The sequence below is a fragment of the Sceloporus occidentalis genome, unplaced genomic scaffold (assembly GCF_023333645.1).
Source record: "Sceloporus occidentalis isolate IW3139 unplaced genomic scaffold, rSceOcc1.0.p SCAF_2, whole genome shotgun sequence".
Classification (NCBI taxonomy): domain Eukaryota; kingdom Metazoa; phylum Chordata; class Lepidosauria; order Squamata; family Phrynosomatidae; genus Sceloporus; species Sceloporus occidentalis.
The window spans coordinates 100,834,876-100,851,651 of NW_028316982.1; the positions used below are offsets into that span (position 1 = coordinate 100,834,876).

Consider the following 16,776-nt stretch of genomic DNA (forward strand, 5'->3'; position numbering starts at 1 on the left):
GTAAGTCCATTTGCTGTAGCTAATGCAGGCAAGAGGGAAAGAGAAGGCAAGTCTGAAGTCAACCCTAGGCAATGTTGGATCAATGTGTTTCCCCCATATTTACCTATGAGACATTCTGCAGATGAACATAGCAGAGGATCAGTATTTATTTATGGTAGTTATTTATGGTACTTAAATATGGTACTAAATAAATAAATACTTATGATAGTCTACTGTCACTCAAGATGAGTTCTATGGCCTCTTCACAATTCATACTTTGATGTCTTTAACCATGACTGTGATTTAAAAATATCTGCTTGTGAGTGATTACAGTTCCCTGTTGAGTGTATATTCAACAGCAAATCTGAGTTTGACACCCTTCCCTGGAGCCCTCCAGATAAGATTGACTGCAACTTCCACCATCCCTAGCCAGCATGTCTGGTGGACCATGGTGATGTGAATTGCAGTTCAATAAATTTGTAGGGTGCCAGATTGGGGAAGACTTATTTAATGTGTAAAGCAGCACATGACCTCTGGGTTTGACTTACACTATCATCCTGGTGAATAAGTGGGAGTCTTACTGAGCAGACATGCTTAGGATTGGTCCATGAATAGGTATAGCAAGACTGCAAGAGTTCAAGTTGTTCTTGAAAGTTGGTTTGAAAGACTGATATTTATGACTAACGCAGAAGTCAATGGATATTCCGGTTATTCAGTATGTTTGAGTCTTCGGTTTAGTGCAGGGGTGGCGAATATGCAGCCATTCAGAAGTTGTTTGGAGTGCAACTGGCTATGCTGGCTGGGCTAATTGGAGTTACGACCAGGAGCATTGGGAAAACCCTATGATTCTTACCCTGCTATAAGAGGTGTTAAGAATGATACACTTAGATAATTTTAGTTTTTATAATACAAAAACAAATTGAGAGAACTGTTGGGAAATGTACAAGAAAGGTCAAGTAGATGAAAGACCACATTTATTGATTGGGTTTGGTTCCTGATGTTGAATGTGAATCTTCTGAAAGCAAGTAGAAAAACTGTTCTTCATGTATTCCATGCTGTCATTCAGAAGGCATGGTGGTAAGGGCATTTATATTCGTACAGATTAAAGAGGGTGACTGCAGGAAGAGATTCTGCATTCTTTTTTTGATATGTGGAAGGAAGAAATAGACATTACAGACTAAAGGAAGTGTAAAATAGTATCTTGTCCATTGGGAATAAAGAGGAATCTTATACTCCATCATTATTGATTCTTCCTTTAAAAGTCATTTTTGGCATGTTGAAGAAAAAAATCAAAAAAATTGTCAGCCACCAGATTTGTTGTCCCTATGCAAGAGCAAAAAAGTCAAAACTTTTTTCTGTCGGCAGCAGCAACAGCAGAAAAATAAAATAGTAAATTTTAAATATGTGCAAAAAGTTTATTTTGTGGGGAAAAACTTATTTTGCACAGAAGTGCCCCCCCCCCCAGGAGAAAAAACCCCTTCACAAAAGGTCAGACAGAAAGATACACCCAACACTTTTGTACTCCTCCTGTCAGAAGAAAACTTTTGAATGTTTTCATTCTTGCATGTGAGGACAAAATAAGTGAACATTCTAGTTTATGGGGTCCCCATCACAGGTTGAAGGATGAGGAATAAATCACTGGATGCCTAAAACCCACTGCTTGGCTACTCCCAATCAACGTGAAATCTAAACACTCAACCTTTAGTTTTAATTTTCCTCTAGCTCATGCTCCTGAAGACTGCAAGATTTGTCTGATTCTTTTAGCCAACCTCCAGCATGCACTTTTGGTCCTTTAGGACATTTCTTAGGTCAGAGACACATACTGTGTGGCAATTTTTCATTGTTCTTTCTTTAGCAATAAACATTTCATGATATAACAGTAATTAAGCCAATGAGAGGCTGTAGTTGAGTGGCATCAAAGAAAGCATAAAGTGAATGAACTTTACCTGACTATTTCTACTCCAAGGTTCAGGTACAGTTGAGAAACCAGGTGACTTGGTATATTCCTTGCCCTCTTTCCCGAAATAATCAAACATTGCTACAAAAATATCCTTATTTAAGAGGGAAGATTCAGTTTTCTAATCCTATCTTTTAAAATGTGTCAGTGCTGCCACCTGCTGTTGCCATGTGGATTTCAATTGAGATGCCTTACTTTGGTTATTTTTCCCTGGGCCTGAATCCTGTCCTCCCAGAATGTCAGCCCCTACAACGTGCTGCACTCTTACCTTGTGCCCTTGCTGTATGACTGCTTGCGTGTCATCTTCAATGAAATCAATAGATTGACCCATGCTGGCAGATGGCAGAGAAAGGAGGAGGAGCAAGAAGAATCCTGTACAGAAACATGGTTTCAAAAACATTTTTCTCTTTACAAAAAGCATTTTGCCCTTTTGTAGCTGCTGGCTCTGGAGAAGCTCATTGCTGGGGAAAATTAAAGCATCATGACAGCTGAGGTTGGGTGCAGTTTGCAGGCAGAATCAAGCTGTGTGCCGTGCCAGCCTGCCTGCCTGCTGTTGGCGATTAACACTTAGCAGTCAAAAGGTGCTGAGAAGAAAACAAGCAGCAATGCACTGAGAGGAAAGAGCTGCTGGTCTTGAGCCATCTCCCCCTAAACACTCTAATCAGTACTTCAACCATGTAACTTTCAAAGGCCTGGGAGAGAAGTGGGGCTTTCCAGCAATCTCTGTATTAATCTATCCATTTGTTCATCTTCAGAAAGGGCTTGAATAGTTGTTGCAGATCATAGAATTAGCAATGTATGGCCCAAATACTTGTTCTTCCCTCCCAAGTGGGTTGTTATCCGTTATCTAGGATTGATGTTCCAAAGGCATGGTGGGTTGGGAAGATTTAATTTCTTGTTCCATGTGATTCAGATGAAGGTTGCCTCTGATTGAGATTCACATTGTTTGATCCAGGTGCCTAGCTAAGTACCAATCTATACATATTTGTGTGAGGATAAGAATCCATTAAAATCCATGAACCCTGCATAGCTGTAAGCCAGATGTAGATAACTGGCCTACCATGTAATTTGGGCTACGCCTCCCATAATCAGTTTGTTAACTAGGGCTGATCAGAATGTTAGGCCAAAAATATTGAGGGAGATAGAATTGCTCACCACTGCAAAAACTTTGAGATGGGTTAAGTAAAAGAGGGAAAAAACACAAAGTGGGGTGGGGGCTCAGAGAAAGGGTTCTGCAAGAACACCCAAGCCAACACCTTTGGCTGCCTTGCCTCCTATGGGTCTTAGATAGCCTCAGTGCATACTCTCTAAAGGCAAATTCTTAATGTAGTGGCAACAAACTGACAATGTAAATATTTCAGCATGCCCTCCGTGGAGCCCTGGGAACTCATGATGCAACTCAGTGTCAGAGACACTTCTCCACATATTGTTGAAAGCATGAAATGCAACTGGGTTTCTGAGATCTCCCTTAGAAATTGTGATAGGTTAAGATACAATGTTAAAATGTTTTTCCCAGTAGGAGAAGGGTGAAAAGGACATAGAGAGTTTCCCTGGTTATTCCTTGGATGTTCTTGGACCAATATGCTTGTAACATTTCAGTTCAGGGTTTGCTTTATCGTTCTAGAGTTTGGATAAGTTACTTTGTGGACTACAACTCCCATTTGGCTGCATGAGAAGAATCTGTAGTCCAAGAAATTAACTTTTCCAAGCTCTTCCCCTCCTTCCTTTTAGGCATCTTGCCTGTGTTAACTATGACTTGTATCTCATTCTCATGAGTCTCAGTAATATGTGCCTCCTTCTCCCATTATGTGATAACTGTGTGTGTGTGTTTAAACAATGCTTAATTCACACAATTGCACCTAAGCACTTCTGGACCAGTTCTGCAAAATATGTATTGTGTTCAACAAAGGGAAGAAAAAAGAAGGGATTTGCAAACAGGATGGTGAAATAGCTCGGTTTAGCTTTCTGCAGGAGAAACTGACCAGGTGGCTGTTGTGAATGAGTTGAGTGCAGAGGCACAACTGATCACATAAAACAAAAAGGTATGGGTCATGAAGGTGAGAGAACAAGATACTGGCATCTCAACACTTCTAGCTGGATGAGTTGCAGGAAGCTGTATGTCTCCCTTAATGAGAAACATTACAAGCTTTGTGGAGGGGAGAGGGTGCAGAGAGACCAGAAGTGGGGCAGTAAACAAGGACCATAACATATCTCAGGACATAGTAAAGGTGTCAGCTCCCTGCATGACCATCAGTAGCAAATGGCATGGAAAAACCATTGCTTTGAATACACCCTTAGATTTGTAGTGCCCCCATATAGTTGGGCTACACATCTTATTACTTACCAAGCCAAAATGTGTCCCCAGAAGCCATATATTCTGGCTTGAGGAGGTTTATCAAGCCCCCAAATAGTCTGCCACAGATAACCAATAGGCAGTGGTTTACTTGATGTTTCTGAAGTCGTGTGGCCCTGATTAGAGAATTAGAGATTAGAGCTTGGACTGAGTTCATACAGAAGGTGCCTTAAAAAGAGAAAATGTCTCTGAAAGTCTTTCAAATAATGGGCTGTCCTCTATAAAGTAGGATATCTAATCATGCTTATACATCTGCTATGTTCATATATACATTAGTCCATCAGCTTGTGCCATAGTGATGATGTATCTGTGCCGTTATGATGATGATGTAGCTATAACATTACGGGGATGCTGTCCTGGTGTTTGTGAGCATGAAATGCAAAAGTACAGCTGCTTGAGTAACAAAGGTTGTGGAGGAATTGTGTGAGCCACTTAATGCTTATAGTTTATATGCAGCTTCATTCTGCCTGTAGCATACAGTTTTCCTCTACCTTTTTCCTTTACATTTACCAGGGCTGCCAGTCCGCCTTTTGTTTTCTTTTATTGCCCATCTTCATTGACATCATCCTCATTTTTTCAACTTTTTTTTCTCCAACTTCATTTTCCCTAACAGATAAAAGATTTGCAAGTGAACCCAAAAGTCACCGTAAGTCTCCCATTTCATTACCATTTTCTTTCATTGCTATACATTCTTGAGTTTGGTTTGGTTTGGTTTGGTTTAGCCTGTTGTTCCTGCTTCTGGAGTACTCTTCTGTTTCCATGTTTCTCCATGTAGCTCTGTAGCCTCAAAGGAGGTTGCAATTGAAATAAAAATTGAACATTAGCCTGTGATAAAGCATTGGGTATGTTTTCAGGCTTAATAGACTTTGCAATGCTGACTCCACTTGGTTTTTTTTTTTCTTTTTAAAAAATAACACAATAGAAACAAAAGGGTTGTATTCCAAATATAATAATGATGAAGCATTAAAGCTAGAGATTGTGCATTCCTGTATTTGAAGAGGAGGGGACAGAGACAAAGAAAATATTCTATTATCCCCTCCCCGACAATATTATATTTCATCTCCATTTCTTCTCTCAACTTTTAGTAACTGACAGTAACTGACTACTTGTAACCCATTGGCTTAAAATATATCTATAGCAGTAACACCTAGAGTACATTCACACTGCACAGTTACAGCAAATTACTTCATTAGCAGTAACAGTGGAAGAAGTATTACATGTCTTCATGACATCATCCATATTACAAAGTATGTTCTTAATGCAGGGATGCAAAATCTGTGTCCCTCCAAATGTCGTTGGACTATAACACCCATCAGCTTTCAGTACTTGCTGTGCTGGGTATTGCTGATTTTAAGTGCAGCCCAACAGCACCTGGGAAGACACAAGTTGTCCATCCCTGCTTACGCTTCTTTAAATTTCCATGCAAAGGGATCTTTCAGCAATTTTGAGACTAGCTGAAAGATAGCAGTTGGTAGCATGAGCTTTCATAGACTTGAGCTGACTTCCTCAAATACATTAAATTTCCAGTTACTTCTCATTTATTTCTCTTCACTATTCCTTGTGTCTCCACGGGGGTATGTATGTATGTATGTATGTATGTATGTATTTGCTTTTATGCTTCTTTTCTCCCAGGCCGGGACCCAAGGCAACGTCTATAACACATTAAAAATGTTTATAAAAAATTCAAGACAAATTTAAAAAGACCACATTAAAACATGATGAAACCAATTAAAAACATACAAAAGTTAAAAACAAATAAAGCATACAACTACATTAAAAACTTTCCTTGCTTATTCCCAAAGGACCAGAGAAAATGCTAAACATAGTCAAGATATAAATACAATATAAAAATCACCTTGGTTCTGCTCCAGATATTGTCCTTGTGTCATTGCAGGACAATGTGGAGAAAGAAATTGGGAAAACCATGAGGGAAGGTTAATGAAAAGGGGAAAGAAGTACCTTCAAGAGCTGGCTACATAAATATATCTAAAGTAAAGTAAAACTCTGAAAAGTTACCTTTTGGGACTACAGCTCTCAGAATTCCTCTGATAGAATTGCCAAGAGCCATGCTTGCTGAGGTATTCTAGAAGGTGTCATCCAAAAAGAATCCTTTACAAGCCCTGGAAAGTTTTGATGAGACAACTCTTCTCTGTAGCATCTGCATCCTCTTGGGCTAAATGAACATCCTCTTGGGCTAAACCTACATCTGCCCTCCAAATACAAATCTTGGTCACAGTCCAGAGAAAATCAAGTGCATACATGTACTACTGATCCTATTGGGAATTCTCTAGATCTCTGCCAGATTCTGCCCATGAAATAGGGGCTCTTTTCTGGACAGAATTACTTACAGAATTTTGAAGAATCCAAGATCACTGGGTTTTTTGTTTGGGTTCTTTGTTTTTGGCATAATGCAGGAGAAAGGATGAGGGCTGAAAGATGAAATCTAGTATAGTTGGGGGAAAAGAGGAGAGAACTGTGACTTAGCCAGCATTGTCACTCAAGAGGTTGATGGTGCTTTAGTTCCTAATGAGAGTAAATTAGGGGTTGTTTGCTGCCAAAACAGGCCAATGAAGAGGGCACTTAATTCAAGGACTGTTTGTCATCAGTTCTGTGCATTCAGCATTTTAGATCAGCAATACTTCCTCCCCCCATTTATACACGCTTAAGTTCAAGGCAGATTACTTTTACCACATTCCCCTTCCTGTGCACCAAGGGAGACCAAAGAGGCACAGCATGCATATGTATAAATAGAGGCAATGTTAATTGGGGTTTTGCCACTATTCTGCTATGTACCTATCGAAGGTTAATTGCCTAGTCATTTGAAAGCATAAGGAGAAGGGCATCAAAAACACTGGGTTAGGACTTGTTAATCTTGAACCAACATTGATCAAAGAATTTACGGGATAACAGTATTGATCACATCTACAGAATGCTAACATGATTGTGTAAAATGCATATGTTGTACAGTAAATAAATCCCAAACAGATAACATATAGTGATGTTCCTAAATTTTCAAAGTCATACATGTCTGTGTAAACACATGAATGCCAACATTTATCTCAAGTATACAAACATAGCACAATGGCTATACAGTGGGAAGAATTATAAAGTAGGGCATACAGTAGCTGGAATGCTATGCAGCAGGAGCACAACAGGCATGTAGGTAATAACCTGCTTCTTAAGAGATTTCATCAGATACCAATCTAAAGTGCCAATCTGTCCAAAACAATATATGTCACACAGACTTAAAATAAGCTTATTCATAAGCCCATATGAATGTTGCTGAATTGGGAAACCTCCAAACCAGGAAAATAGGACCGCCAGACTATTTATTTTTATCCTAAACAATTATTACTTGCATGTATTCTTGGTCTCCCCCGCAAAAAAAATCGAGTAGCTGTAAAATCCTCATTTAGACTCCTGCATATTGTGTATCCAGCCTCTGAGATTACAATGAATAATCAGGTTCTTCCATAACTCTAAACTAATGTACCATACAGTGGATATTCTAGCCAATCCCCAAAGGGACATACCTGATTACTGGCTTACTAGAAACAGTATTGCTTGCTGCTGATACAAACCCTTAACTGGTAATTACTGTCTTTCCCAGCAAACTGTTGTCCTTTGTTTGCATGTATGTGTCTCTTGGCATTCTTGTGATTCTCTTCATAGACAGATATAACTTCAGGCATTTTAATCTTCATTACATGTTTGCTGTTTAAAATATATGCACTTTGTACAATAGTATGTGCTGGTTAGGATTCTGTATGTCTTGAACCTGCAACCTTGGGGCTGATTTTAATTTCCTGGGTCACTAATGAACATGTTGGTAGAAGTCTTGCTAAATGCCAAGTTGTCTCAAATACTTTCTATTGTGTTGCCTCCATTGCCCCCCCCCCCCCACCTTTGGCTTAGTTCTGGCTCTCGTATGTTTCTCCATCTCATACCTTAAAAACCCAATATAATTTTTTTGTTTTCCGATACCCTTCTGTCTATGGAGGCAACAATACATTATGACTGTGTAAACCATAAAACAGGAATCCAGTTCATAGTTGTAAGCTTCTAAGTGAGAGAAAGCATAACTGGGGAAGGCCTTCTCTGTGGCTCTCCCCAAACTTTGAAACTCTGTTCCTGGGAAAGCTTAAATGCCCCCTCCCCCTTGCTGTCCTTCTGTCAACAGGAAAAACCTTTTTTTTTCTGAACTGAAAGTTTTTAAGGAAAGTACTGAAGACTTTTATGGAAAGGGCTTTTAAAATTTTGAATTGCTTTAAATTGATTTTAGAGTTTAACTAGCCTTTCTGTGATATCCTCATGGGCTTTCCAGTAATCTTGCAAGAAAAATCAGAGAATGAAAGATATACATATGGTTGACCACATGGTGTTTTTTATTTTGAAATCGAGCACAGGAAATTCTGAATACCAGCAAAGAATTTAATTGAGAGGACAGCCTGCAAAGGCTCAGTCAAATCAAAGAGGAAAACAGAAAGTGACAACTGCCTTATATTCTTTATGCTTCTGTCTAGTACTAGAAGCTACCGGTGATGTGGCTTTGTATGCTGGCCTGGTGGTTGCCATCTTTATCTTCATCATTATCCTCATGGCTGTCGGTGTGGTGGTGTACAGACGCAGCTGCCGGGACTTTGACACAGATATAACAGACTCTTCGGCCGCCTTAACAGGAGGCTTCCACCCAGTCAATTTCAAGACTTCCAGACATGGTAAGACCCTGCCTAGCATTTTCTAAGATTTCCATCCTCCTACTTTTGTGTTTGTTTTCCCCTGTGCATTCTCAAGTCAGAAAGAAGTAACATTTACACTGTATAACCAGAAACGTTTACTGAAAGCTGCAAAGTCCCACTGACTTTAAGCCAAGGTTCCAGTTCCTGCTAGACCTAAGTTCCCTGGCTGTCATTAGTCAAGTCACTTTCTCTCTGGTTCCATAAAATGGCAATCTTAACCAAGCACTTGTGAGACTAAAGATGGACACTGTAAGTAACAAAGTTAATAAAACAAAGTGGTCCATATTTAGAGGAAATGTTAATCTCCTGTCCTGAAATTTATTTCTAATACTACAAAATTCATTCTAATACATTATATTGAATAAAATGGTAAAGCTTTGAACTTAAACCATTTGGAATGTTTTCTTTAATATGTTTCTCACATGAAATTGCCCTGCAGACAGTAAATTAGTATCCCAGAAACAGAGATATAATGTTGGCCACTGCCTCCTCATGTGGTGGATTTGTACATGAGGCGTTGGCCAACAGAAAAGCTTCCTCTGGCATGTTAAGCTACTACACACAGGACTGTGTGTTGGCCTTTCATGAATAAATGTCATAAACTATCTTTCTGATAGCTAAAGGCCTATGGCTTCATAACCGCTCAAGGTGACATTTTCCAATTGTTTGAATGAAGCATATTCCCTATAGCAAAATTGTTTGCTTAATGACAGTCTACCATTGATTTCATAGCTGGTTTAGAATCTTCTCAGATAGATATAAATAGAAAGAGTCTTAAGATTCAGAGTGTTTTATGGCATCTTAAAAACAAATATATTCATTGTGGCATTTTTTTTTTTTGTGAACCAAAGCCTCTTCATTAGAATGATGTTCCCTGCATCTGATGAAGATGTGGGCTCTGGTCTAAGGAAGCTCATGCCATAGCAAATTTGTAAACCCTTGAGGTATCACAACACTCTTACTTCCTTACCTATATGACAGTTGCATGATGTGAAGGAGGAATTCTAGCATATTGCCAACAAGCTAAATATAGCTGCAGCATGCTTAAGTACATTATTGACATTAAGTACATTCAGTTAGTGAGAATAAAATGTTCAGCAGCTTGTTGGATGGTTGTCATGAGAGATGCATGATAAAGTCTTACCATTTTTACATTAACCATGCTGTAGAAGGGCAAATAGTAATAATCAAATACAGTGGTCGATACCATGTTTGTTGAGATCATGGTAAGCATTATCAGCGGCTACTCCTAGATTGTGGAACTACCTTCCACAGGAGGTTCAGTTGTGCCCTCCCCCCCCCCGCCCCCGCTTTTTCATTATATAGTTGTTGCTGTTATTGTGTGCCTTCAAGTCATTCTGATATATGGTGAAGGCAAACCTATCCCAGGGGTTTCTTGACAGAATTTGTTCAGAGGGGCCTTCACAGCCGGTATCCATAGTTTTTGTGGGTTTTTTCGGGCTATGTTCTAGAATAGTTTGTTCCTGATGCTTCACCAGCAGCTGTGGCTGGTATCTTCAGAGAATGCTGGCATGGAAGAAAGTGGGATATATTTACTATTGGTTGAGAGGAAACGATTTGCATTTTAATTTGTGTATTGTTCTGTTGTTGTATGGCAAGGCCTCAGGGTGTCTATTTAATTAATGATCCATTGTCTGCTGGAAATCCCCCTCACCCTGGATGGTTTTTATTTGCATTTGCTGAGTCTTCATTTTGATGTTTTTCGGGACTGATAGCCAAACTTTCCTGTTGAAGTTGTCCAGGTGTTTATGGATTTCAATGGCTTCCCTGTGCATGTTGACCTGATAATTGTTGGTACAATCCAGAATTTCAGTGTTTTCAAACAGTATTTTATGCCCAGAATTGTTTATAACATGGATATAATTGGTTATAATGCTGCGCTCAACGAAGGACAGGAGAGACCCTCTCATGGCCACAGGAATTTACAACATACCATACAGCTGCGGACAAGTCTACATAGGGACCATGTCAGGAAATGTCAGGAATAAACTCTTCTAGAGCATGGCCTCATAGTCCGAAAAATTCACACAAAAAAACTGTGTTCTGGGGGGGGGGGGGTGCCATTTATTTCTTCTGAGCCTGAGATGGTGTGAGTTGCCCAAGGTCACATAGTGGGTTTCCATGGCCAAGCAGGGATTCAGACTTTGGTCTCCAGAGTTGTAGTTTAATGCTGAAACCATTGCACTACACTGGCTCCTTCATTATGCAGGCCTTGGTTTTTAACTTGCTACAGCAGATAGAGCTTTTCATGAGGTATGTTGTGTCTATATTTTGTTATTATTTTCTAAATATATTTCTTGAACTGTTTTTAACTTGTATTGCAAAGTTAAATGGGATAAACATACATACCGTACATACAATAGCACCTTGGTATCTGTTGGCATTTGGTTCTAAAAGCCCCGATGGATACTAAAATTCAAGTCCCATTATATACAGTGATGCAGTAAAATGAGGTCCCTCATATAAAATGGCAAAATCAAAGTTTGCTTTTGGGATTTTTTTTTTTTAGAGGGGGAATATTTTCAAACTGTGAGTGGTTGAATCCATGGATGCAGAATCCGTGGATGTGGAGGGCCAACTGTGTGTAGTTATGATTTTCTAAAGAAGGCAATTTTATCTCAGATCATTATAAATTGATGCTACTTGCAATTGAACTTGGATATACTCTGTTTTAGATGACAGTGGCCATTAGGTATAATTAAGTATTCCTTATGCTCTCTTTTGCAGACACTCCCCAACTACTGCACCCTTCAATGCAGCCTGACCTTACAGCTAATGCGGGTATATACCGTGGCCCCATGTATGCCTTGCAGGACTCTTCTGACAAGATCCCAATGACCAACTCTCCATTGCTTGACCCACTCCCTAACCTCAAGATAAAAGTGTATAATTCCTCCACAGCATCCTCCTCTCCAGGGATACTTGAGGGGGCAGACCTTTTGGGAACCATACCCCCAGGCACCTTCCCAGGGGACAACCTCAGGGACAATCATTTCATGAACCTAAGGAATAAGACAATGGGCTCTCAGCAGCTCCTGACTCTACCCAGGGAGCCTGGGAACAGTGCTACTGGGACATTTGGCTGTCTGGGAGGAAGGCTCACCATCCCTGGAACAGGTAAATATGAACATGAAAGAACATCATCCTATCCTGACTGCAAGCAGGACCCCATGGAACAAGAGAGAGCTTTGCTGGGTGGGTAGTGTGGGTGGAGAGGTGCTGGCCCAATCACAGTCAGACATAATAGCAGATTAGGGTGGAATTTCAGGAACTGGGTGAGCTCCAATGAAATTCTATGAAATCCAACTGATCCCTTATGAATTCCCACATCCTTGGTGTGCCTTCCAGACTGTACCCTCTTGTTGAGGACTGGAGACCCTTGAAGGCAGTTATCCTCTGTACTGGAACCTGTCATTCTCTCATCCCTCTGCTTGCTGTGGGGGCACATCCAGGAAAGGTGCACCTGATGAACAAACCAGAGCTAGTGTATAGCATAGCCAACTTCCTGGAAATTTAAAGATAGGCCCAGATCTGGGAGTACCCTTCCCCCAGAAAAAAAATTGCACGAGCCTTCATCTTTAAAGAGAGAGAGTGATTAATTCAAGACCAAGGATATCCTTTGCATCCATCATTTAGGGTCCCGCTAGCATAAGCACCTTCTTTCTGCACAGAGCTTTCATTTGCTGTCATTCAAGTCATTATTCAGCTTAGGCAATCAATCAAGGATCTGTTCAGTTAGATTTTCATCTAGGATACAGTTTCTGGTTATGTTTTAAAATATTAAATATTAAAAGATCCCTAGCAGCAGGGAAATATCCCTAACAGCTAGCTTTATCTGCTGTGGGATGTTTTAGTACTCCCTTTTCCCCAGATTTACTTGCAGATGGAGGTGGAAAGTCAAACCTAATTATGCAGCAGTAGAATCAGCTTTTTGGTTTTCCTCTGGAACCAAAACAGAGACAGAGTGAGTGATAAGGGCACTCTCCCAAGGCAGAATTTGGCTGAAAACATGCAGTGAGCATTAAAGATCCTATAATACTTGGACAGTTTACTAAATCAATGTTAACAAATGTAATGCTTTCTCCTCCATTTGATATGATTAAGTATGGCTTTCAAGGTACTGTATGAAAAGACAAACAATAAACACATGTGCAGACTTGGTTGAGGGCAGCAACATATGCAGTGTCGGTCCACATAGGTTCTCATTGTCTTTCTACCTGCAGCCTAACACAGTAAAGCACATTCAGCAATCAAATATGAATTGTGCAAGAAATGCAAGAAGCATTTCACACCGATTTCAATGTACTACTGACGGAGTTAAAAGTAGACAGGTTGTTTTTTTTAACAAGACTGCTCTTATCCTCTCCTGCGCCCCACAGTAGAAAGTAGGATCTATCTTTTATCAATATATGTTAAGAAAGCTTCATTCTCTGTGTGTGTTTTCTCTTTTTCTTTTTAGGTGTGAGTCTCTTGGTACCACATGGAGCAATTCCTCAGGGAAAGTTCTATGAAATGTATTTGATGATCAACAAAACAGAAAACTCTCTGTAAGTAAAACATACAATGTGCTTCCCTCCTTTTCCTCCATTTTCCCCTGCCTTATTCTAATTGCCACATGTTAGCTCCTATACAAAGAGCTAGATTAAACCCAATTAGACGACTGGGCTTGCTCAGTGGACTTTTTAACTGGCTGACTGATCAATTTTTAACAGTAGCCTCTCATTTACACTAGTACATCCCATGTCAACAATCTGCCTCCTTGTGTCTGCTCTCTCCAGCTTGCCCTCAGAAGGCACTCAGACAGTGCTGAGTCCCATGGTGACATGTGGCCCCACTGGCCTGCTCTTATGCCGCCCTGTCATCCTGACCATCCCACACTGTGCTGAAGTTAGTTCCCCAGACTGGATGTTGCAACTCAAAACTCAGTCCCACCAAGGAAACTGGGAGGTAAGCCAAATTAAATTACAGAGGGGTGGTGGTGGTGGTGATGGTGATGGTGATGGTGGTGGTGGTGAGGTAGGTTGGTTGGTTGGTTGGTTGGTTGGTTGGTTGGTTGGTTGGTTGGTTGATTGGTTGGTTAAATTGGTGGATCCCAAATACTGTGATCTGGTTTTGGCTGTGGCTGGTCACAGAAATCCTGTACCTCCTACTATTGAAACAAATTTACTGGATACCAGTCTGTTTCTGGGAACCATTCAAAGTGCTGGGTTTGACCTCTAAAGCCCTATATGGCTTGGGTCCAAACTGTCTGTAAGACCATATCTCCCTATACAAGAAACAAGCCCAGCAGATGGGGAGGGTATGCTGTATTTGCCATATATGCTCAACTTAAAGTTGACCTCATTTATAAATTGAGGGCAGATTTGGGGGGCAAAATTATGGATTTTGATATGGCCCGTGGATAAGTTGAGAGTAAAACTTAAGTACATGTAACAAAGAATGTAAAGCATGAAACAAAGAGAAATGTTGTCAAAGAAATTTAAAAATTCCAACAGACATAACTGTGCTCACACTAAAGCTGGATGATTGAGGAGGGAAGTATGGAAAATGTTGGCTGAATGATATGTGTGGGAGGTGACAAGGCACAGGTAGAGCTAGGAAATGTGCACATGTCAAAAAAAAAAGAAAGAAAATGGCAACTGCATTAGCAGTGATTATAAACATTAACTTTAATGTGGTAAATTTGCCTGATTTTAACCCAGAAAATCTTACCAAACATACACAAATGTCTTAGTCGTGTCCTTTAAAGCTCAATTCCTCTTGGCGCTCCTTTGAGAGGAAGCACCAAAGAACTTCCACCACAAAGGACTAATCTCTTCCCTTCCTACTCTATTCAAAGAAGAGAATGGTTCCTTTTTTGATAAGAGTTAAAGTAAAGTATATATTAACCAGTGGATAAGTCAGTCCAGTTTTTTGGGCCAATTTTTGAATGAAATTTCTAGACTTATACATGAGTATACACAGTAACTTTTTTTTATTTTTTGTCAAACAAGATTTTAATTTAATCTTGCTTTAAATTACTGAAAGCTACCTTAGATCCCAATCCAGGAGAAAGGTGGGCTATAAATTAAATAAATAAATTGAACAAAATCTTAACATTTGTTGCCATTTCCATTTGCAGTTATTCAGTTTGCAGTGTATTAAGTTCAGTAGTCTGTGGAGTAGGCCTGTTATTTAAAATGCTTCAGTTATTTGTCACATGAGTAGTAGGAGTGTGTGCTTTTACTTTCACACAAAACTCTTACAATGAGGCTGTCTTCTGTCAGTCTCTGATACGGATAAATCATGGTCTCTCCCCTCAAAATCGTTTTTTAAAAAAACTGCCTCCTGATTTCTTAGCATTTACCATCCCTTTCCCAATTGTGGATCCTCAGATCTTGAGTTAGAGGTCCCTTCAGTCCCCATTTAATGTGATCAGATGTCAAAGATGATGGACTGCAGTCCAACAAGACCTGATTGTAACATTATTAGAATAATGAGGATCTCTGTCTCTATGCCTGTGCGTGCGTGTGTGTGGGGGGGGGGGGGGAGTATATCTGCAGAAATGAAAATCCAAAACAGCAATACTATGGAGTCCTTACTGCAGTAATGTTAGTATTTTCCAGCAGGGGGCACTGCAGGGCCAGATTTATGAAGAACTGAGGGTACCATTTGGGTAATCCATTGTTGCCCCAATGTTCATTTTCTGCAATTCTGTGGCATTTGCTTCAGTATTCAGCTGTCTAGAATCTAAGTATTCACAGGACATATATGAAGATCTACATAAAAACGTAGAGAAGGGGGAATGCCTACAAAAATAATAGAAAATATAGCATTGCTAGATCTATTTGTAATAATAAGGAAAGCAACACATCAGTGCAGTATATCTTTTCCTCTCATGATGAGTAGTAGAAGCAGTTGTTCAAACTATTTTCTTTTTTTTAAAATTGTAGAAGGTATGCAAAATAAGAGTAAATCCTAAACGAATTTGTTTTATTGCATAATTCCTTCAAGTGTCAGAATCTCACTATTGTTACTCTACAGTTTTGCTTCCCTTTGTGCAATATTGCTTTTAGCATTCTCTGAAGATGCCAGCCACAGATGCTGGCAAAACATCAGGAAGAAACTCTTCTAGAACATGGCCACATAGCCCAAAAACCCCACAGAAAATTAATATTGCTTTTGTTTCCCTATTAACAAATAGATTCCTAAAGAGTTTTAAATAGTGATTCCAACTTACAGATTGACTCACAGAAGGAACTTCTTGTGTTTTTCTTCTCCCCACCTGGCTCTCCTTCAGGAAGTTGTAACTTTGGATGAAGAGACATTAAACACACCCTGCTACTGCCAACTGGAACCCAAGTGCTGCCACATTCTTCTAGACCAGCTTGGAACATATGTCCTGGTGGGAGAATCCTACTCCAGATCAGCCATCAAGAGACTCCAGCTTGCCATCTTTGCTCCCACCCTCTGCACCTCACTAGAATACAATCTTAAAGTATACTGCCTGGAGGAAACACCAGATGCCCTGAAGGTAGGATTGCTTATTTTTCACGCTAATAAGTCTCTTTGCTTTCTCCTCTTTTCCCTCTGTTTGATAAAAACCATTCATTAAACAACTAAGCTTTTCAAGTGGAAAACCTTCCTATTCTGACAGGTCTATTTGGCCCCTCTACTTATGTAGAGGATAGTTTAAAAGTCAACATGACTCTTTAGAACAGTATGTCCTAACTTTTGGGTCATGACAC

At 39.9% G+C, this 16,776-nt stretch overlaps 1 protein-coding gene across 1 annotated transcript in view; it reads left to right on the top strand.

Annotated features, from left to right (window-relative positions):
* Positions 1 to 16,776, top strand: part of UNC5B (unc-5 netrin receptor B) — a 204,305-nt gene that overhangs the window by 173,616 nt on the left and 13,913 nt on the right. Inside the window, exons 8-13 of the mRNA XM_089510438.1 lie at positions 4,903 to 4,935; positions 8,813 to 9,007; positions 11,777 to 12,166; positions 13,509 to 13,596; positions 13,828 to 13,996; positions 16,329 to 16,562. Coding sequence (XP_089366564.1) covers positions 4,903 to 4,935; positions 8,813 to 9,007; positions 11,777 to 12,166; positions 13,509 to 13,596; positions 13,828 to 13,996; positions 16,329 to 16,562 — 1,109 coding nt within the window. The remainder of the gene's footprint in view (positions 1 to 4,902; positions 4,936 to 8,812; positions 9,008 to 11,776; positions 12,167 to 13,508; positions 13,597 to 13,827; positions 13,997 to 16,328; positions 16,563 to 16,776) is intronic.